Source organism: Miscanthus floridulus, chromosome 2 (assembly GCF_019320115.1).
Source record: "Miscanthus floridulus cultivar M001 chromosome 2, ASM1932011v1, whole genome shotgun sequence".
Taxonomy (NCBI): Eukaryota; Viridiplantae; Streptophyta; class Magnoliopsida; order Poales; family Poaceae; genus Miscanthus; species Miscanthus floridulus.
The window spans coordinates 175,057,665-175,080,346 of record NC_089581.1 but is presented as its reverse complement, the minus strand read 5'-3'; the positions used below and the strand labels follow the sequence as shown (position 1 = coordinate 175,080,346).

The following is a 22,682-nucleotide window of genomic DNA, read 5'->3' as shown; positions in this document are numbered from 1 at the left end:
GCGCCGTCCGTGGTAGCCAGAAGCAGTCCGGTAAGGCAGACGAAGCTGAAAGCGAAAAGCCCTCATCTCTGGTTGGCTGGCGCTTCCTCTGCCTTGGCTGCAGCCTGCAGCTCTTGCGTTTTGTGGGAAATTTTGCATCCAACTGCGCGCGCGGGGGGCATTTGCCCTTGTGGGCAAAGAAAACTTTTCCTGTGCGTTTGCAGTTGCTCGTGTTCTCAGCGTACCCGTTTTATCGGGAAAACAGGATCCTCCTCCCACCGTCTCCCAGTCCGGCCCAAAACATGAGCCCGCTCTCCACAGCTCGCGGCCGGGGGGCAAACTGGACTACGGCCGCGCCAGGGCCCACGAGAGCGTCCGAGAGCGGGCAAAGCTACTGGTCCACAAACCCGTCTCTCTCCTCCTCCGCCGAAATAGCTCAAAGGGGCGTCGTCTTCACGGGCTGGGCCAGTTCTCCGACCCCATTCCAGCACCAGCCCAATAGTTGTTTGCTGCCGCTAGGGTTTCGTTTCATCGCGGACGACCGGACGTGGCCGTCACGTTTTTTCTGCGTCGTCCTCCGCGCCGGCACTACCGTACCCAACCATAAACCCCGCGCCGCCCGCCTCGTTCCACGCCGCCGCACACCAGCAACCTTCTCAGTCCTCACGCGCAGCTCGGACAGGCAGCTCAGAGCTCGCGAACCAGCCATGGCGAACGGGGACGCGGCCGTGGAGGCCGTCGGGAACGGGAAGGAGGAGCCGGCGGCGCGCCAGGCTTCGACGTTCGCGGAGCTGGGTATCTGCGCGGAGCTAGTGGAGGCGTGCGACGCCATGGGGTGGAAGGAGCCCACCAGGATTCAGGCCGAGGCCATCCCCCACGCGCTCCAAGGTACTGCTATCCCACTCGTTCCATCCAGTGCACACGCTGCGCGGCGCGCCCTGCGGCGGGCGGTTGCGGCTTCGGCTGCGGACTCTTAATTCGGCGGCCGCCTTGGTTTTCGCAGGGAAGGACCTGATCGCGCTGGCGCAGACGGGGTCCGGGAAGACGGGCGCGTTCGCGCTGCCCATCCTGCAGGAGCTGCTCAGCAACCGGCAGGCCGAGCAGTCTTTCTTCGCTTGCGTGCTCTCGCCAACGAGGTGGGTTTCATTTCTCAGTCAATTACTTCGTTGAGGGGCGACGCACCAGTATCTAATTTGGAGTGTCCGTGGTTGCTAATCAGAGAACTGGCGATTCAGATCGCGGAGCAGTTTGAGGCGCTCGGATCAGCTATTGGTTTGCGTTGCTCAGTGGTGAGTGTTATCATTGCAATTATGCAAGCGAATTCCTTTTGGCTGTCAGCGTCTGAATGTGGCAAATCGTGACGCATTGATACAGTTGTACTTTATCTATGTTACAACTTTCTTATCTTAGTTATGCTTGTGACTTTATGATAAGTTGAGGTACCCATCTCTTCACTTTCCCCCACTTCCACCACAGTATCGCTCAGTTCTCTGTTCTGACATAGACATACTTGCACTATTAGATTAGATGCATTCAGATGTCACCTGGTGATATTGTATTTCTCATGCCTATTATGTGACTTTGTGCCTTTGTGGATACCTTGGTTCTAGCTGACATTTTATTCTTTCACCAGCTTGTTGGAGGAGTGGATCGGGTGCAACAAGTGTTATCCATTGGAAAACGTCCGCACATTGTGGTGAGTGTTATACATTTCCTGATTTTCTCTACTTATTCCAAGCTAAAGTTCCTTTCCACATTTATATAGTAAAAGATGTTTTTGATGACTCTAAAGTATGTTTCCAATCTGTGTTACTTTGAAATGTATACATTAAATAAAATTACTTCTGAAAAGCCACCACAATGGATCGGCATCCTTATCAAATCCTGCTTCTCATTGAGCTCTTGGAGAGAGTCATTGCATTAAGCCTGAGAAGTACTTTGTAACAACAACCATACCAGCTTTGAATCTCTTTGGCTCTTCCATACTTGCATGACACTGAAATTTGTTGTATGCTATTATTTATATAAGTGAAATACTCTGTTTAAGTTGATTTTATTTCACATATTGTTTTGTCTTCATCTGTACTAACCTTCTCCGTAATACCTCCTTCAAAACCTAGGTTGGAACTCCTGGCCGTCTTTTGGACCATTTGACAGAGACTAAAGGTTTTAGTCTTAAGAAAATCAAGTATTTGGTATGTATTCATTTTTCTTATATCTAAGTAAAAAGTCTCAGGGTGTATGTCCTGAATTTCTTGCTAGATACTTCCTTCGTCTGGAAACGGATGTAGTTCTAGCATAGTACCGAGTCAAAGCATCTTAAGTGTGACTATCCTTACATTTTGGAGCATATGTCTTAATTTGAGATAACTAGTTGAATAGGTTATTTTTTTTTTATTGTTATGTTCTTTTGTATTGCTAGGTATTGGATGAAGCCGATAAGTTACTTAATGTGGAGTTTGAGAAATCCCTCGATGACATTCTGAGAGAGATCCCTAAAGACAGGAGGACTTTCCTTTTCTCAGCGACTATGACCAAAAAGGTTTGTGCACAGCGTGCTTATTTATTTATGAGATGAAACTACTTAACTTATGGAACCTTTTAATCACACAAGTGAAATGAATTAATAATAGCATTAAGTTCTTGATGTGGGCATGTTCATTGCTGCCATTGGTAATCACAATCATATGGCAGCACTTTAAAGTGCCTGAGATGATCAAAGAGTGATGGTGTCTCATATTTATCATGGCAAATGTTACTGTTAGTTGATTTTCTGTTATTTCATATTAGATCATTCTTTCCTAGTGTGATCTTTTCAATACAATTAGTCCATATTTTCATGGACTAATTTCATTAACACCGCTTTCCATGCGTTTTGTTTGACTAAATGAAGCTCCCTTTCCAATAACTTAGGTAAATAAGCTGCAACGTGCTTGCCTCAGGAACCCTGCTAAGGTGACATTCTATCTTTGCCTTTTCAGTTACTAAGCAAAGAGTTGACATCTTGGGTCTACTTTCTTATTCTCTACTTGTGTTTACAACATTTTTTTGTGGAAACAGGTTGAAGCGGGCTCCAAATATTCTACAGTAGATTCACTTAAACAAGAGTTCTATTTTGTTCCTGCAGATGACAAGGTCAGATATTTGCTCAAAGCCTCCACCTATATGTGTTGCTGCTGCTGCTGTCCTTGCTGCTTAAATGATTTTCTTCAGTCCATGTGATCCAAATCCATGCCCTCAAGACTTTTTTGTGTTATCATGGACAATGCATGATATGCTTAGCTTTGTTGCAATGTGTGATCTTTTTTGGTTTTGTCCTAAGTCAAAGTAGTCTAAGTTTGACTACGTTTATTGAGAAGATTATTAACATATACCACATCAAAGCAAAGAAGTAAACTACAAAAATATGTCACAATGGATCTAATGGCGCTTCTTTGATATAGTAAATATTATCGTTCTTTTATATAAACTTTGTCAAACCTCAAGTAAGTGAGTAATTTGACTTAGGAGTTAGGACTATCCCAGAAATGCTTATATTCTGGGAAGGAAGGAGTACTATTTTGATAAATACATGCATGTATGTCAACTTGCATTCTAGTGGATCTACAATTTACTTCAAGTTCTTTGTTATTCACTCTATGCCTAGTTATAGCACCTATCCCCTTGTCAGCCTAAAAAAAAGGGCAGACCCAGTGCCGGAGGCTCCCACATGAGTGGGGTCTGGGGAAGGGAAAAACCGAGGCAAGCCTTCCCCCCGCAAACCTATCCCCTTGTCAGCCTAAAGAAAACAAATGCAACAGGCTCTACCATTTCGGAAGTACTTCACAATAACATATTTTCTCACTCTTTTACAACAAAATGGTTTGAACCTTTTGATACATAAGTGAGCAACCAACCAAATGATTGGAACCAATTTGATGTTTCGATTCTTCTTGTGTTGCATGTCTCTGTTAACTGTCTGGACAATCCCCAATTCATTTAATAAGCAGTTATGGAAAATCTCAAAATCATGATTGCAATGAATTTACCGTATTGAATGTCGTTAACCTAATTCAACATGTGTTATGGGCGGACTAATTGAATTCTATATTGGTTACCATTAGTCCATCACAGCAGAGTACCCTTTTCCATCATTTGTCTCTGATCTACCTTTTTTTATGTGAATTTCAGGATTGCTATCTTCTTCATGTTTTGAATGAGAGGCAAGACAGCATGATCATGATCTTTGTGCGCACATGTGAATCTACTAGGCTCCTTGCTCTTATGCTGAGGAATCTTGGTTTGAAAGCTTTGTCTATCAGTGGCCAGATGAGTCAGGTTTACTTTCTTTGACTTAAAATGTCAGACATATAGATAATTATATGACTATTCCATTCAGTAGGTTAATCCTTCTGTTCTGTGAAGTGGATTTGTCTTGTTTATGTCTTCCCTTTAATAATACTTTTTGTTTATTTTTCTTTATTACCAGGACAAGAGACTAGGTGCTTTGAACAGGTTCAAAGCGAAAGATTGCAATATCCTTATTTGCACTGATGTAGCAAGTCGTGGCCTTGACATTCAAGGAGTTGATATGGTCATCAATTATGATATTCCAATGAATTCTAAGGTCTCTTTCTGTCTGTTTGAGTACTTGTCTTGGGCCATTGTGATTTCATTTTAACTGCTTACAATTAGATGTTCAAATTGGATTTGTTATGGTCTTAAATTTTATGCTGCGCGACATGTAGGATTATGTTCATCGGGTGGGTAGGACCGCACGTGCAGGGCGGTCAGGATATGCTGTATCTTTGGTGAATCAATATGAAGCCCAGTGGTTCGTGCTGATTGAGAAGCTCCTTGGTAATTACAATTTTTTTTCACCTTTTTTTTTTCTTAACAATTGACAGCCATAGCTGGAGATGTCATTTTTACAAAGCCTGCCTCTCTTATCAACTACGATTTGCAGGCAAGCAAATTGACCAGCGTAAGGTGGACAGAGATGAAGTCATGATACTTAAAGGGCCCATATCCGATGCAAAGAGAATTGCACTTACAGTACGTCCTCCTTTGAAATCAGTATCGATTCTGTAATTTTGGCGCCATTCTTGCTGGTAGCAAATCTGTGCAAAAGTATGGCTATCTGCTGGCACTTACAGTTACAGTCATGCTACTTATCTTGCCTTGTAGAAATTGAAGGATTCCGGTGGCCACAAGAAGCGGAGAAAGGTGGAAGATGACGACGAAGAGGTGGAAGATGATTCTCATTCTAAGAGACCGAAATCCTTCAAGAAATCAAACAGACGATGAAGGCGCCGGAGCTCGCCTGATGAGTTAGAATCCGAGTGTAATGCTGCTTCATTTTTATCCAAGTCCTCTGTGGTTCAGCGCACACCCTGTGGGTTTGCAGTGATGCTTAATGCTTTAGGTATATACTAGGGCCAGTTAAGACTTTTACTTGTCACCATTGCTTCCGTTGACGCAAGTCTCCCAATTTTGTCATCCCGACCCAAACCATGTTACACAAGGGAATCATTTTTATTTTTGCTGAAGGCTGAGCTATTTCATTGGAGTCTTGTTAACTACTGGGTCTCTTTTGCCCGAAGTCATAGGCAGCCGTCGGCATGTGTTAACAGATGACTGAAACAGGGTGTTTTTAGTGCCTTCACAGGGGTGATTGGGTGAAAGAAAAATGCAGCTTTATACGACCATACGTTGTTTCTATAGAGCGCACTTCTCTTTTTTTTTTAAGTTCATTGTTGACAATTATTTGTCCTTAATTTTTTGTTGGTATTTTCCTTTCACTCACTGGAAATAGTGAAATTGAGCTAGAGCACAGCGGTTATTAATGTACGTAGTACCTAGCATACGCCTCTAAATACCTGAACGACAGAAACTCAGAAAGCGCAAAAACCAAGCAAGCCTGCAAAAAGCTGCACGCTACAGGAGCAAGAAACGTCAATGCTGTCGATCCGTGACATGCTTTTTTTTTTAATTCTTATTTTATTTGAGTAGTATCATTTTTTTAAAAGGATTGAGTAATATCATTAGATGTCGATTCCATGAAAATTGTAAGCTTCGTTTCATTTTATCTGAGTTGGATCGATGTCTATTCCATGAAAATTGTAAGCTTCGTTTCATTTTATCTGAGTTGGATCGTTTGCATCCGAAAAGCTACGATGCTGTCGATCGGTGACATGTTTTTTTGAATTCCTATTCCACGGTGACATGTTTTTTGAATTCCTATTCCATGAAAATTGAAGTGAACTATTAACCAAAAGAAAGACATACATATGAACTCCATTTTGTAAAAAAAATATCAACTACATAAATTGTATATATAAAGATCAAAATCATATCATTGATTAATTATTAATTAATTTGTAATTAATTTAGTCTAAAAATTTATTTTATTAGACTAACTATTTCTTTCTTCATGTTTTTGCAAGCCAAGATTTGTTTGGGTGTGCCAGGCCAAGCAATAGTGCAACGCTAGGGCAACACGCAAGAACCTTGGTAGCAAGCTACCATATTAGATTCTCCCAAAAAAAAAGTAAATTTAATATAATTATGAACGCCTGTCTTACATATCAGATATTAAACTGCTAAGAACAGATACTACATTGATCTTAGCCAAAAGACCAAGAAACGTATGAGTTGGCTTGTTTCTATGCACCTTCTTTTATACACGCCTCACCTGACCTATGTCTGTCACCCCTCGGTGTGGTACAATTCCTCAGTTCAATAGCTGATGCTAATCTCAATCTGAGGTTTGTTAGCAAAACAAGGCCGTATTAATTATGATGTTAGGCTTAACGGTCCATTAAGCAATCTTGGCCTGGGCTTGATGGGCATTGGCCTTCTCTGACTGTTCAATGGGCCTAAATCCAGTGAACACAGCTAACGAAGGCCCAGCGCAGAACCAGATTGGCCTTCTCTGACTGTTCAAGAACTACTTTATCAAGAGATTTTGTTGGTTCATTCTCTGTGTGACTTCCTTGGCAGGCAGCAGGCTGCGATTTTTTGGCATGCGCTAATCAAAGTTGAAGGCCTTTCTTCCTCTACTAACAGCAGGGTAATCTAATTCCTGGGATGCAGATGTGCAGTCACTTCTGATGATGGAAGCTTGCAAGCTACAAAAGGTGGTGTTGCCCTGGGCTTGGATTTATAAGATGGAGCATCCATGTTTTGAAAGATATATGAAAGATGCCTATGTAACAAATGAGAGAACAGAACCAACAATAAATACAACCAACTATATAGTATGAAACTAAATCTTGAATTAGCACTAGGAAAACAAAACCATGAGAGAATTTTGCCTAGGCTTGCAAGATGTTGAGAAAAAAAAAACTTTCTATGTTGAATAAGCTCGCTACATTGGCAAGTTTCTCTACTGTATAAAAAAACATAGGGAAAGATTCCTTGACTACCATTTCTATATGAAAATACTAGCACATGTTTCTCTTGTTAAAAAATTTGCAAGACTAAGGCGGATCACTTGGACTATACACCTGTTAAAAAACCTCTAGCTAATCCAAACACTTTAGACTATGAACTAAATTATAATACCAACCGGTGGATAATAATCCTATAATCCACTTCTAGTCTTCTAAAAGGATATTATAGTTCAACCAATGATAAACAAACACCTATAATCCAAGGTTCCAAACAATTTAGATTATTATAATCCATAATCTAGATTACTGTGATGTAATCAAAAGCTATAATCTAGATTATAATAATTCAAAGTGATTCAAACAAGGTCTAAATCTTCCGTTGTTTTACCTAGGGTTTGGTTTACTGGCGGCATCAACGAGATGTGGCGGTGATATCGTATTGAAATAAAGTCTCTCCCTACCTTGAAGGTGTCTGATATGCGGTTTAAATGCATGTTGGATGCGTTTCATTACATAACACCATGCAACATTTAAATGCTATACTAAGAATATGAAACTGCACAATTAAAATTATGCATTGTGGTTTTTGTTTTATTTCATCACTCCACATCTCTTTAGTTAATAGGGCGCTCTTGGAAATAGTGTAACGAAACTTACAATTGAAGAAGGCCTTATTGACGCAACAAATGGTGTCTTTGAAAGGAGAGGTCCATAGACCTATTACTTATCTAGGCATAGGGCTGAAATGGTTGGGATAAAATCCCATTGGCTTAGCCTCAATTTCTATGGTTAACCAGCTTGAATTCGTATTCACAAGCATCTTGATTGGTTTCACTTTCCATCTTTGGCAAATTTGAAAACAAGACAAAAATGATGTAGCTATTTTTTAATCTTTTTCGCTTTCCCTATTCTTTGTCTGGACATCTCACTTTTAGCCCCGGATATCCCGTTATAGTCGGTCCATTAATTCAGCCTAGCTAACCACACCTCACTGCAGCAGCCCAACCTCGCTCATGGTGGATTTTTGGCCGCTATGTTGTGTTGTGGACTTATATTCTTGTAGTGTTGTACTATTTTAGTAGATCTTACCGTATTAAATAGAACTATAGCAATTAAAGTCATATTTCTTCGTTCTATGTTGGTATTTTCGTTTTGCCTTTTCAATCCCTGACCGTCATTCACATGTTTATGTTCAAATTTGTTCTTTCTTATATCTTGTAAGCCGCATATTCGTTTTAGTTCCTGGCCTTTTTTATTCTACTTTAGTAATAAAATATATAAGTGAAAAATACTATAGGGCTTATGATTCGGTCCGTTCTATTCAATACACAATGGCATTTCCCATAAATGATCAAATTTGGAAACATTTTCGGTAGTACAAAAACTTTTTCACTATTATTTTTAATTTGGGAGCTGCTACACTATATGTGTGTTTTTTTAGATTTTTTCAAGCAACATCTTACACAATCAACTAATCTATATCTATATCTATCTATCTATATCAACTACCACTAGCATTTTATCTCGCTATGCAAGTTGTCTACATCAGTATCCACTAGCACTTGCAATTATGTCTTCGTTTGAGCTATTCACATTAGCAAATCACATGTAACACCCTCGGTGTTACACCCTAAATCAATTACTAAAACATGTCATGAGTATTATGTTTATGCGTTAATGTATGTGATAGAATGTGTAGATAAATTTCTTGTAACTTAAAATGATCAATAAAAAATGTTAAACGAAAGTTGATTCAATAGTTCAGGTATATCAAGTAGGGTTTAAAATTAATTTTTATTAAGCAAAAATACTATAGAACATGTGTGTGATACTTAAATAAAGTTTGAAGTACAAACTTTATAGATGACAGTGAAATACTTGCTGTCAAAAAATGATATTACTAGCTAATATTTCCACTAGCTTAGAAATCGCAAATTCAAATCAAATTCAACTCAAAACTTAGAAAATTTTTCAAGTTGTCAACAGCTAGACATTGTTATGTTTAGCAAATTATTTTGAGAGATTGGGTTAAAGAGTGGTGCGGTGTTATAGCTCAATTTGGTAGTCTCATATGCCATCTTGAGCATGGTGAAGATGGTTTAGGTCCAGAAGCAACCGTTTAGTTTTTATGGGTGCTTTAAAATTCGTGCACGACGTGGTTTCAGGCTGGTTGGCCGCGTGGGCGCGATCACCACGCTCGGGCGTTCAACGTCACCACGCTGACTGTCCCGCGCGTGGCCGGCCACGGCTGCTCTGGCCTGGGCTATGGCCTGGCCACCGCTGGCTCCTGGCGCGTGGAGCCCTATGGCTGCTTGTGCAGCCGGGCGATGCTGTCGTCAGCCTCACTGCGCTGCCGCACTATGACTCACCCCGCGTCACAGCCACTGTTGTCGCCTCACCGTCATGTTCGTGCCTCCCTCTACATCTCTGCGCTGCTGCCGGCCTAGTGCGTTGCCGCCTCTACAGCGCGCATGTGGTCGGGCTCGCCGTCGCCTTGTCATTAATGGCACTACGGCGCGCGGGCCACGCCGATCGTGAATGCACGTGCCTGTCTGCTAGCGCCGACATGTGGGCCTCCATGATCACGTCGATCGCGTCCCACCAAGGCGAGGACGAGCCGAGCCCACCTGCCGCGTTCTGTATCTCTCTTTCTCCCTCTACTGCCGTCGTCGAGCCACGCCATCAAATTACCCTACGAACGATCACCTCCATTCAATTCATCGCATCCACGACTTCACCATCATGTCCTCTCGCTGCCTGACCCTACCCAACCTTAAAGCGCGCACAACCAAGTTCCAATTTTAGAGTTTCCCTACCGCCGTGCCGATAAGGCCGTGTTTGACCGTGAATGTGGGCAGCCCTTCTACCATATCTCTCGAGCCAATTCACTTGCACCACCAGCTTTGCCTCGCCTCCCTCTCCACCTTGCGCACGTCAGAGGAACCACTACTGCCTCCCCATCATTGCTGACGCGACGGTGCCACCATGGTGCGCCGCCTGAAAGGTCCTTGTTTGGTTTTGGTAATTGAGTGACAACTTAGGTGGACTAATTGTGTTTATGTGAGATACACAGGTGATTAGTCCACAGATACATGTGTATGAGCAACATATGCCATGGAGGTGAAAATGGCTTGGAGATGTTGAAAAGCTCACACATGTGATGATGAAGGAGCTTAAATGCACATGAGACATGACATTGAGTCATGTGATCAAGGTGGAGAAGATCAAGATAAGACTTGGCTTGATGGACCGGTTGCAAGCGTGAAGGGCAAGTCGAAGGCTTTAGAGTGATGGACCGCGTGGCGGTGAAGCTTGAGCAAGACTTGGCGCCGATGGACGATGGCAACGATGAAGAGCAAGTAGAGTCAAGATCGATGAACCAATATGATCATGTGATGATATGAAGTGGATCATATCATTGTTGATCGTGTTGGTGCATGTGTTGCATCGACATTGAAGGAGATGGAATGGAATGCGCAAGGCAAAGGTATAACCTAGGGCATTTCATTTCACCGATCATAGGTGTGTAGAGAAGTTTATGATAGGGTTTAGGATAGATGACCGTACTATCAAGAGGGGCAAACTTGTTTGCATATCAGTCATCTAGTGCCACTCGAGTGATCTAACTTTGCATCATCGCTAGGATTGAGTGGCGTGGCAAGTTGAGTGGCTAACATCCTTTGAGAAGTGATTGTGAAAAGCTAACACACATACACATGGTGGTGTTGGCACATTTATAAAGGAGGTGGTGTTTGTAGGGTTGAGATAGGTTTGGGTCCCTCTCTCCCTCCCGCCGAGCTTGGTGATGTTGGCACATTTACATACACATGGAATGCCTATTTTCTATTGCACCGGATGCAAATTCTTGGTGGTTAGCACATTGGAGCAAGGGTGAAGAAGTTAGAAGTGAAAACGAGTTGATCGCAAAGATGCTGGCGTCGGTCAACTGACCGAACGCTGGATCTGAATGCACCGGACGCTGGCAGGCTACGTCCGATCAGGCTGACGTACGATGACGTAGAAGCTGGAGTGTGACTGGACGCTGGCTGCATCCGATCAAGTGTGACCAGACGTGTCCGGTCGAGGTCGATACCTTACTGGAAACAACCGGACGCTGGGGGTTCAGCGTCCGATCAGTTGAAAGCTGCTGCGTCCGGTCAAGTCAAGTGACCGTTGGAACCGAGACATGTGGCCGTCTACGGGCGACCGGACGCTGAGGTCCAGCGTCCGATCAACACGACCGGAGCGTTCGGTCGGCCCGACCGTTGCCCAGTAAAGGGGTAATGGCTAGTTTAGCCCTTGGGGCTATAAATAGAAGTGGCCTTCGGCCATGGCTGGAGAGGAGCACCTTGGGGGACTTTGTGTCCATGCTTGAGAGTGCTTAGGAGCCCTCCATCTCACACATACTTGATAGTGATCATTCGATTGTGTGAGTGAGTGATTCTAGTGCAATTGCATCATGAGGTTGCATCGAGTGGCACTAGGTGATCGAGTTGCAAGCCGGTGGTGCTTGTTACTCTTAGAGGTTGCCACCTCCTAGACGGCTTGGTGGTGGTCTCTGTCGAAGCGCGCAAGAAGCTTGTGCGGCGCTCTAAAGAAGTGCTTGTGAGGGGCATTGTGCTCGCCCCACGGGAGCCACAAAGAGCAACTCTAGTAAAGCATGTCATTAAGCTACTCTCACTCAAGGGGTAGGTTCTTGTGGCGCTCGACGTGCGGGCTTAGCGGGTGATGCTAATTAGTCGCCGAACCACCAAGTGAGCGGTCGACACAACAGGGACTAGCGTGTTGGCAAACACGTGAACCTCAGGAGAAAAATCATCGTGTCAACCTTGTTCTTCCCGTTGGTTTGCATCCCCATTACACAAGCTTGCCATTACTTTTATACATATTAAGCTTGTGTAGTTGCTCTTGTAATTAGATAGCTTGCTAATTACCTTCTTGCTTGTGTAGCATAGAAGTAGCTCCCTTGCGTGGCTAATTTGGTTTTAGTAACCTTATTAGTCATATTGCTTAGTTTGTGTAGCTAAGTATTTGCGCTCTCTAATTTGGTATTGGTTGCCTTGTTATTAAGCATTGCTAGTAAGCTTAGTTGGCTTTGTGCTTTTGCTTACTAGCATGTGTAGGAGCTCCCTTGTTGCTTAAAAGTACTAGAGGCATAGATTTGTATGACCTTGCTCCTAGCATTAGTTAAGAGAGCTCTAGCTAGCCCGGCACCTTTGTTGCATAATTGTTATCTTTAAAAGGTGCTAGTGAATATATATAGTGGGGTATAGTCTTGGCTAGACTGATAGTTTTAATTCCGCATTTGTATCGGTTAGCCGACACGATTAAGTTTTAGAAAAGACTATTCATCCCCCCTCTAGTCGCCATCTTGACCCTTCACCGCCGCACGGCTCGGCTGCATGTGGCCAGCCCTCCTCCATCATCCTCCACCCTAACTGTCACCTTAGCCTAGTCTAGGGTAGCCTCCTAATGCTCACGTGCTAACCAATTAGGCCTGTAGCTACCTCAGCCCATCAAAATAGTGGCGCCGTGGTCGCGAATGACCGTGCGCCGCTGTAGCCTATCCCAGCCAGTCGTGTCACCCTACACCGCCACTTAGCGTAGCCTCTCGGGTTAGAGATGGTGATTGACCTGTTAGGTGGGCCCACGCAGGTCCCAGGTAGCCGGCGTAGGCGCTTAGTGTCGTCGCTCGCCGCGCCACCGTGCACTGAGTTGCTGGGGGTGTGCGCGGGTGAATTAGAGAAAGGCTAGGGGTTAAGTGAGAAGTTCTGAGAGAGGGAGAAATAACGTTAGGACTTAGTTGTAATTTAGAAGAAGTGTGAGGTCTCTTTTCCAAAGTCGTCGACGCGCGCGGGATTCCCTAGCGCGGGCCGTCTCCACGTGGACTGGCCTCGAGTGGGCCGTACCGATGGCCGCTGTACGCTCACGCGTGCTGCGTCGCTTGGGCTGCGCGTGTGGGCTACACGGGAGAATTCATTTTTCTTTTTCATAAGGAATTAGAAATAGTTGTCTAATTTAATTTTTGAGTTGATCTTTGATAAATCATATAAAATCATATAGGTGTCTAAAAATTATGAAACAAATTTTGTTAGGTTCCTAAAATATGCTCTATCTGTTAGTGTATTTAGTTTATATATATACATGTTGATATCAGGAGCTATTAAATAATTTGAGAGTGCTCAATATTATTAAGTTAATTATTGTAGGAATTTTTGTGGTAAATTGGTAATAGTTTTAGTCCTAAAAATTTTATAGTAGCTTCATGGTATTATTATATGTTTACTGTAATTTTTATAGCTTTAGAATAGACTAAATATTAGGGTAGTTAAATGCTCTTTGTTTTAAATATACATTAAATCATTAGTAGAAATAAAGATATATCCTTCATTTGTAAAGCTAGGTGTTTGTTAGTTGAACCTAATACTTTGCTTGGTAAAGATGATAGTTAGCTTAGTATCTTACTTATTAGAGCTAGCTTAGTAGCTTAGTATGCGTACTCTTATTTTAAGAGTTGTTGTTGCACAAATGCTAAGTGTTACATCATCATTGCATACATGTAGAGAACGAGTTGGCGGAGATCATGACCATCGGAGATCATCGAGGAGTATGAGAAGGAGATTCTCGTACAAGAGGAGGTCCTAGAGATGCCACTGACTGACTCAGCTAACACCGCGTCTACCCAAGGCAAGCCCTGGTACATAACTCTTATTTTTTATAATCATTGAATATATATATATATATATATATGTGATGTGCATTTACGTTACATGAATTTTATGAAAACCACATGCATAGGTATAACTGTCCTATGAGTCCTACTAGTGCAGGTTCGAATAGCTGCTATGCTTAGGTTTTTGGTAGTGTGAGTAACATGTCATTACTCACAATAGGTGATTATTATAATTACTCTCATAATAAAATGATGAAAAGAAAAATGGAGACATGACAGGGATATGGTATGGATGTTGGTGGGTGTAATAGGTTGTATTCTGCAGCCAACGAGGCTTAGCTTGGTTACACTGTTTTTCCTGTTCATGTCGATTAAGGACTGTCTGTTGTTGTGGATGGTAGTCAGGTCACAGACTTATTATTCTGAGCACATATTTGCTTATGGGAGCAGAAAGGCTTATTACGCTCTTATCATGGGTTCTAGCTCTTTTCGGACTGACTGATTAGAGGCGGGGAAAGATAGAGGTATAAGCACCATTCTAAGACTGGATCTCAAGTGTGGGGGTTTGGAGTCCAAGTTTGGACGGGGACCTGGACCCCGTGATAGGAGTGGAATGGGTTGGTCTTGTTTGTGTCTGGGGTACAAACTGAGCATATGTTTCGGGGTACCTAGCTGAGATACATTGGTTCACGAATCGTCGTTTCCGTGAGACGGTATGACTAGGCTATGGTTTAGCACTATAGTAAGAACTGAAAGATGAAAGATGATAAAATGGTTCTGATGACTCAACCCTTGCTTGAAAGTAGAATAGGTGCTTACCTAGAATGGTTAGCTATGAAGTAATCATGACTACTAGTAAAACTTAACTATAAGGATAAACTATTAGTAATGCTTTTCGCAAACAAAAAGAAAATAACAAACCCATATTGCATATCATATTCTTTGGAGTCGGAAAATTATTTCTACTAGTCGGGTAAGTCTTGAGAGTACATTGTGTACTCAGGGTTTATTTTACCCCTGTTGCAGGTGCAGCTTGAGGAGTAGCTCTTGTGTAGAGAATTCTTCTGGTGGGCACAAATAGATCCTTGTATCTTTTTCACTAGATGCTTATTTTTATCCGTTGTTTAATTATTGCACTCTAAACTCTGGTATTGTAATAAATAATTTCTAAGAACTTTTGTTGTATGAAATAGACTAAGTATTGTAAGCTCGTACTCATTATTGGATTCTGAATGTAAAATGTGGATTGTTTCGAGTTCTCTCTTGGGTGGGCTCGATAGAACTGTCCGATGTAGCTAACTTTCGAGATGCTTAGTGTCTAGTGAAAGACGAGCGCCTCCAAAAACATGTTATTTCGGGCGGTTCTATCACACCACATCATTTACTAACATAATTTGGTTGTCTACATCAGAGTGCTAAATCATACACTAACATGTATTATGATATTTATTTGTTCATATAAGTAAGTATAACTAGTATAGTTTTATTTGCTATTTCCACGACTACATATGGGGTATTTTTCTAGTATAACGAAAAAAACTCACGAGAGTTAACTTATATTTTTTCTATAGTTAAGTAATGACAAAATATATGTTGTCTAAACAATAACAAAAATCAGGCCCCTCAAATACAGCCATATAGGAGAATTGTTTTTATTTATCTTTTCCTAGTAATTCAAGTTTACTAAAAGAGTATGAGTAGTGCTAACATACTACTGTCTTCGTCCACAAAAGAATACAATTCTCATTTTTTGAGAAGTCAAGCCACTTAAACTCTTACTGGATTTTATATAGCATAATACTAACATTCATGATACAAAATAAGTACACTTAGATTAGTTATAGAATATATTTTTATAATAAATTTGTTTGAAGGCATAAATATTAATACTATTTATTATAAATTTGGTTAAACTTGGATAAGTTTGACCGACACACTTTCTATAATTGCATTTCTTTTGCGGACGGAAGGAGTATATAAAAATGGTAAAAGGAGCCCACTGATGTCTTCAAGTTCATCGTTTTATATGAGAAAAAGAAAACGGACAAAAGAAACGGCGGTGCGACGTCACAGACACCACCGCGGAAGCCACGGAAACGGAAGGCACCACAGAACCTCAGCAGCAGCAGCAGCAGCAGTAGCAGAGAGCCCATCGATTTCTGTGTCTCCGTCCAACCATCCACATGGGCATGGTGACGGCGCTAATGGACGGCGAGGTCGGCGCTCTCGTCAAGGTCTCCGCGGCGGTGTGGGTGGCGATGTCGTACGCCCGCCTCGCCGCGGCGCGTCTCCGGCCAGGCGCGCCTCGTCTACTGGCGCTCCTGCCCGTCGTCGCGCTCCTCTGCGCGATCCCCTTCGCCTTCTCGACGTCTACGTTCCGGGGCACCTCGGGCTTCTTCCTCGCCTGGCTCGGCTCCTTCAAGCTGCTCCTCCTCGCCGCCGGCATTGGGCCCCTCGACCCTTCCCTCCGCCTCTCCCACTTCGTCTGCTCGGCCTCCCTCCCCGTCAAGCTCCGGCGGCAGTCCAAAGAGAAGAGCCAAGCTCCCGTCCGTGGCCCGGCGAGGATACTCCTCTCCGGCGCCGTCATCCCGGGCGTCATCTACGCGTACCAGTTCAAGAGCTCGATGAGCAGGTACCAGCTCCTCGTCCTCTACACCTTGCACATCTACTTCTCCCTGGATCTCCTCCTCGCCACCGTCCACACCTTGATACACGACCTGCTCGGGATGGAGATGGAGCCGCAGGTGGACCGCCCTTACCTGGCCTCGTCGCTGCGTGACTTCTGGGGCCGGCGGTGGAACCTCATGGTGCCGTCCATCCTCCGGCCGTCGGTGTTCCGCCCCGTCCGCGCGCGCCTCGGCAGCGCGGCCGGCGTCCTGGCGACGTTCCTCGTGTCCGGCCTCATGCACGAGCTCATGTTCTACTACATCATGTGGAGCACGCCGAGCGGCGAGGTGACCACCTTCTTCCTCCTGCACGGGGCGTGCGCGGCCGCCGAAGGTTGGTGGGCGTCGCATGCCGGGTGGTGGCGCCCGCCGCGGGCCGCCGCCGGGCCGCTCACGCTGGCCTTCGTGGCCGGGACGGGGTTCTGGCTCTTCTTCCCGGCCATGGTCAAGGGCGGCCTTGACGAGATGGTGCTGCAGGAGTGCCAGGGCATGGTGGAGCTCATGGAGCAGGCCGCCCGGCGGCTCGCCGGCGCCACAGATCTCGTCTCGTCAACCATGTGACCTTGAGCAAACGAAACGGCATGCAAATCTCTACCGCAGGATTTAGATCCGACGGTTGTCGTGATGTGGTTGGTGGATGCGCTAATAGTGTTTCTTTAGTGATGAGCTGTGATCGTGGCTGTCAACTTTCCGTAATTAAATACACATCGTCTTTCAGATCCGGATGACAGGGGTGATATGATAGTTGGGAGGGATGCAAGCGGGTCAAAATACTGGGCATAGGGTTGTTTGGAACTGCTCCGCTTTATATTTTTTCAGTGTTATGTGTTTTTTAGTCAAACGGTTTCAGCTCCATGTGCTCTGTTCGAGGAAAATGGTGGAGCTATGAGTGTATCTAAAGGGATGCTCCACAAATTCTAAGTTTTTGTGGAGCTATTCCATGATGAAGTTTATGAAGCAGTCCCAAACACCCTACAGGGCAACTAATTTTATAGCCGCTCCAGCTGCTCTGCCTCTCATAAAATCACTACGTGTGTCTCAAAATCTGTATATTATAAGAATTATTTAGTAATGTATTTCCTTCATTATAAAATATAAGGTATTTAAAAAAAATCTAGAACAAGTTATGTAGTCTCTCCATCCTAAAATATAAGGTATCCAAATAATTTTACAACATATTATGTGGTAAGACAAATGACACGTATAACTCTTCCTGATTATCATATTTGGTTTGGTGACATACATTAATAGTAGGTATGCATGTGAATATTGTCTTTAGGAGTGTTGACCTTATATTTTAGCGTTTGCATGGGGTGTGTCTACTAAACAATGTGAGCGAGTTACATGTGGTCATGTGGGACGCTACCTTATTACTTCCTAGGTTAATGTCTTATTTTATCATAACTAAAGTTAGACAAAATGTTGCAATTACAAAAGGTGTGGCTAGCAAATCACTCGTCATATTTATGACAAAGTTTAACATCAAAATAACTCTAGCATATACATAAATACGTTTGGTATGCCAATAGTTGTGGAACTGCGCATGAACCACCTTAGTACCGAAAACAGTAAAAGAGTAGACCCAACGCAGTAGTAATAAAAAGTTATACAAAAAATGACACGATAGTTATATGTCGTCACTGCAATTGTGGCCTTGTGGCTTGTGTGCGCCATTAGTCTTGACGTATTCTCATAATGTAACACCCTGCTCTCTCGGACCAATTGTGATACGCAATCGTAATGGCGCTAAAGGCCACGGCCCAAGGCCAAGGGCCCATTTCGGACGTGACTTGCAGAGAGGATACCAGCGCCCAGACGTCCAGGCAAAAGCTTATGTCCAAACGCTCGCGCCTCCTCTGTCACGTGCGCTTGTGGAACAGGCCGTGCCTGCCGCTCCTTCCCCTTGACCCCCTCCTCTATCTCTAGGCGGGCGGGACCTGAGAGCCGGCATGAGGGCATGCTCCGTTTGTATGATCCTAGGTGCGCTGCGCGCCACGACCGCGAGCCCACGGCTCGCCGCGCCCTATCCCCCGACGCCCAGGCCGTGCCCCCATGACTCTCAACCTTTGAAATATGAAACACTTGGATGCAACATACGACTGAAGCAGATGAAACATTTGAAACATACAATTGCGACATGTGTGTGAAACATATGTAACATCCAAATAAAATATTTACAAATTGCAACATGAAAACACTTATTGCAACATAAGACTAAAACAGTTGAAACATTTCGAACATACTCTTGCAATATAGGTGTGAAACATGTGCAACATCCAGATAAAAAACGCTTACAACATACGTCTGAAACAGATGAAACATTTTGAACATACTCTTGCAACATGCCTCTGAAACACTTGCAACATGCCTCTAAAACACTTGCAACCTATGCAACATCCCGATCTACTTTTACAACATCCATACAAAATACCTACAACAAATCTCTAAAACATCTGAAACACTTGAAACATATATTGCAACATATGGGAGGGGAGGCTAGGGCCGGTTGATTCCGGCCTCGGGGTACGAGCACCACCAGCATAGGTCGCGCTCATGGCAAGGCCGGGGATCAATCTGAGGCACGCAATGGCACCATGAGCATAAGCAGAGGCGGGTGACGCGCCCAATGGCGCGGGAGCGAGCAGCACGAGTGAGCGCGCAACGGTTGGGACTGCGGGAGCAAGGAGCGAGAGGCACGAATGGGAGCGAGCAGCGCGGGTGGGCACGCAACTGTTGGGACTGCGGGAGCAAGGAGCGAGAGGCACGTCTAGGCAAAAGCGTATGTCCAAACTCTCACGCCTCCTTCATCACGTGCGCTCGTGGAAAAGGCCGTGCCTGCCGCTCCTTCCCCCTGACCCCCTCCTCCATCTCTAGGCGGGCGAGACCTGAGAGCCAGCATGAGGGCACGCTCCTTCCGTATGATCCTAGGTGCGCTACGCGCCACGACCGCGAGCCCACGGCTCGCTGCGCCCTATCCTCGGCGCCCAGGCCGTGCCCCCATGACTCTCTACCTTTGAAATATGAAATACTTAGATGCAACATACGACTGAAGCAGATGAAACACTTAGATGCCTCAGGGTGCGAGCACCACCAGCACAGGTCACGCTCATGGCAAGCCCGGGGATCGACCTGAGGCGCGCAACGACACCCAAGCACACGCAGAGGCGGGTGACGCGCGCAACAGTTGGGACTGCGGGAGCAAGGAGCGAGAGGCACGAATGGGCATGCGCGACGGGCAGGAGCGAGAAGCGAACAACAAAAGGGGGGTGCGTGCAGGGAGATGGCTGCGGCGGCAAATGCTAAGTGGGGCGGACGGACCGGTCGCACGAGGCCGTGAAACGTGCAATGGGTGATCAAGTGGGTAGATATTTTTTGAGAGAGAGAGAGAGACGTGGGAGACGTACTTTTGCCTTCTAGCGAGTGTGAGTCCCCCTAGGTAGGGCTATAGACTAAAAGATATTTGTCAATGATAGAGCAGTAGGTTTCTTTCTTTTAAGAGTTCTCTTGCTTGTACTATAAGTCTATAAGTTAACATCTTCATTACTCGATGGATTCTCTCACTCCAAGAAAAGGAGGCAGGCTGGTGGGCCGCGCAGGCCCAGGAAGGCGTGCCCGCCCCTGAGCCACCCAAGATAATTTTGGTGCACGGCCATGGCCCAAGGCCCGAGGGCCCTAGGCTTGGGATACCCCCTTTTACAATGATTTTGCAAGGAAAAGTTGAAGCTCTACACCAGATGATAAGACTGTGGAACAAGGTCATTGGAACAATGGAACTAGAGGAAAACTTCAAGTAGGCACAGCGAATTGATGAGCAAAAAAGGAAAACATAATCTACAAATGGCCATTGGTGGGATGATCTGCGTGTGCCAGCAAAACATACTATAAGAGGACCTTTTCCTTCTTCACAAGGATTGGAGGATCGATATCGATGCCCATGTTAGCGGCGGTGCCAGCGATGATCCTCATAGCAGAGTCGATGCTCTTGCAGTTCAAGTCCGGTAACTTCTCTTGAGCTATTGCACGCACTTGATCCGCTGTTACTTTTCCCACCTTCGCTCGCTGTGGCTCTTTCGAACCTTTTTCGACACCTATAAGAACCAAGATTCAGACAATAATAATGTAAGGAACCATTGTGGCTCTTTCGAACCATTTTCTGTCCTAAGAACGAGGATTTGTTATCACGAGAACATATAAGGGACCAAATGGAAAAGAGAACATATGCTCTAACATAGAAAGCTGGCTGTCTGACACCAGCATATGCATTTGCAGGTACTGATGCTGACATTCATTCTCTGCAGCCCATAGTTCATGGCTATACCTTAATTAACATGCAAACATATATTATGTATTTATGTGTAGTGACTTGTGAGTGAATGTACTTAGAACGGAATAAAATTCCTCTTTCTAGAAGAATCTTATTTATCAAGGCTGAACATCCAAAACAATGAATTGTTGCATGAGTTCATGCGAATTGGAAATGGAAAGCTAGAGTTCAAAGACAGCAAATAAAAAAATACCAAGTTACTGTTACCAACACCCAACACTGAATCATTGAACAACTGTCGACTGCTCAAACTAAATTGAATTGCAGTTGCATTCGCTGTTATACAAACATGTGAAAAAAAAAACAATGTGGAATGTCTGAACTTTTTTTTTTGAGGGATCAGGAACTGACTGAACTTAATAATATCTAAAAGAGTTACACACCGGATCACTAATTGCCTAATCCAATGTGGTACACTTGCACAAACCATAAATACCATTCCTTTTCCTTCATGTCGTATTGCTTTTATAGTCTTATAGGGCATGATTGGTTAGCTTCCAAAATGTGTCAAACCAAATATTTGGCTAGCCATGATTTTGGCTATTATTTGGTTGGCTACCAAAACTTGCCAACTTCTCGCATTTAGCTTGTCAAATCTATGGCAAATTTTTTACCTAACTTTGGCTTGCCAAATCATTGGCATGGCAAATTTGGCTACAAAATTTGGGCAATTTGATGAATGCACCAGAAAACTCTGAAGAATAGATTCAAGCTAAAGTACAGGGTGTGCACCTGCAGCCTTGAGTAGCAGGACTGAAGCCGGAGGGGTCTTCAAGACGAAGGTAAAGCTCTTATCCTGCAAAATGCGAAGCAAATGAACCAGTATTACGAGAACCATAACTCCACATTAGCAATCGATTCTCAGACAAGCGCCCAAAGTGGGACGGACATCGTTAGTCTCACTCACATCAAACACGGTGATCTCGACGGGGATGATGTAGCCAGGCTTGTCGGCCGTCTTGGCATTGTACTCCTTGCAGAACGCCATGATGTTGACACCCTTGGCACCAAGCGCCGGGCCGACAGGCGGCGCCGGCGTCGCCTTGCCGGCTTCGAGGGCCAGCTTTATAAGGCCTACCACTGCAGGACAACAAAGGGGTTAGGCGCAAGAACGTCATCCCTCATGCGGCAGGAATGCTGACGACGCCGGCCTAGAGAGGGTGCACGGACCTTTCTTGGCCTTGCCTCCCGGCTTGGGCGGCGCCATGGCCCTGACGGCGAGCGTCCGCCGCGAGGAGGGGCCGGCGGCGGGCGCGGGCGCCAGCGGCCGGAGGAAGGACGCGGGGGCGCCGAGGAATGGGGAGAAGAGCTTCCTGGTGGGGGTATGGGAAGGGCGGCCTTGGAGGGATAAGGAAGTGGTGGCCATGGCTGTGTTCATCGCGGCGCGGTGGAGGAGGGGAGCCGGGAGCGGAAGATAAGCAGCGCCGCGAAGGAGCAGTGTAGCGGTGAGGTGTTCTTCCCTCTGCTCTGCTGCTTGCTCCCTGCCTCCTAGTCCTATCTAATCCGCAGGAGGGGGCAGGGCACTCCCCATTTGGATACGCCTTCTCACAAGGGAAACGTCTTTTTGAGACCAAAGACCGATTGGTCCCGCTTTATAGAAAGCAAAGAGTTCGCTTGGGAAACCAGCTTACAATCAGAGTCTTACAAGTGCTGAAGGCACACCCCTC

At 44.7% G+C, this 22,682-nt stretch overlaps 3 protein-coding genes and 1 non-coding gene across 4 annotated transcripts; 2 read left to right on the top strand and 2 right to left on the bottom strand.

Moving 5' to 3' along the window:
* Window positions 1-473: 473 nt before the first annotated feature.
* On the top strand, window positions 474-5,500 carry LOC136540760 (DEAD-box ATP-dependent RNA helicase 10-like). The gene is made up of 13 exons (XM_066532774.1): window positions 474-867; window positions 983-1,115; window positions 1,199-1,268; window positions 1,613-1,675; window positions 2,100-2,174; window positions 2,402-2,521; window positions 2,893-2,934; window positions 3,040-3,114; window positions 4,150-4,296; window positions 4,448-4,585; window positions 4,707-4,818; window positions 4,925-5,013; window positions 5,146-5,500. The coding sequence occupies exons 1-13, from the start codon at window positions 687-689 to the stop codon at window positions 5,263-5,265; spliced, it is 1,365 nt and encodes a 454-aa protein (XP_066388871.1). The 5' UTR covers window positions 474-686; the 3' UTR covers window positions 5,266-5,500.
* A 914-nt stretch (window positions 5,501-6,414) lies between these two features.
* LOC136541007 (U2 spliceosomal RNA) lies at window positions 6,415-6,609 on the bottom strand. The gene has a single exon (XR_010780123.1). It is a non-coding gene; the product is annotated as a U2 spliceosomal RNA (small nuclear RNA).
* A 9,513-nt stretch (window positions 6,610-16,122) lies between these two features.
* LOC136540759 (probable long-chain-alcohol O-fatty-acyltransferase 4) lies at window positions 16,123-17,448 on the top strand. The gene has a single exon (XM_066532773.1). It carries the CDS (start codon window positions 16,209-16,211, stop codon window positions 17,250-17,252), a length of 1,044 nt encoding a protein of 347 aa, XP_066388870.1. The 5' UTR covers window positions 16,123-16,208; the 3' UTR covers window positions 17,253-17,448.
* Window positions 17,449-20,408: 2,960 nt separating this feature from the next.
* Window positions 20,409-22,522, bottom strand: LOC136535785 (uncharacterized). The gene is made up of 4 exons (XM_066528185.1): window positions 22,186-22,522; window positions 21,923-22,095; window positions 21,748-21,811; window positions 20,409-20,779 (listed from the first exon to the last, which is right to left on the bottom strand). The coding sequence occupies exons 1-4, from the start codon at window positions 22,391-22,393 to the stop codon at window positions 20,571-20,573; spliced, it is 654 nt and encodes a 217-aa protein (XP_066384282.1). The 5' UTR covers window positions 22,394-22,522; the 3' UTR covers window positions 20,409-20,570.
* Window positions 22,523-22,682: the final 160 nt, after the last annotated feature.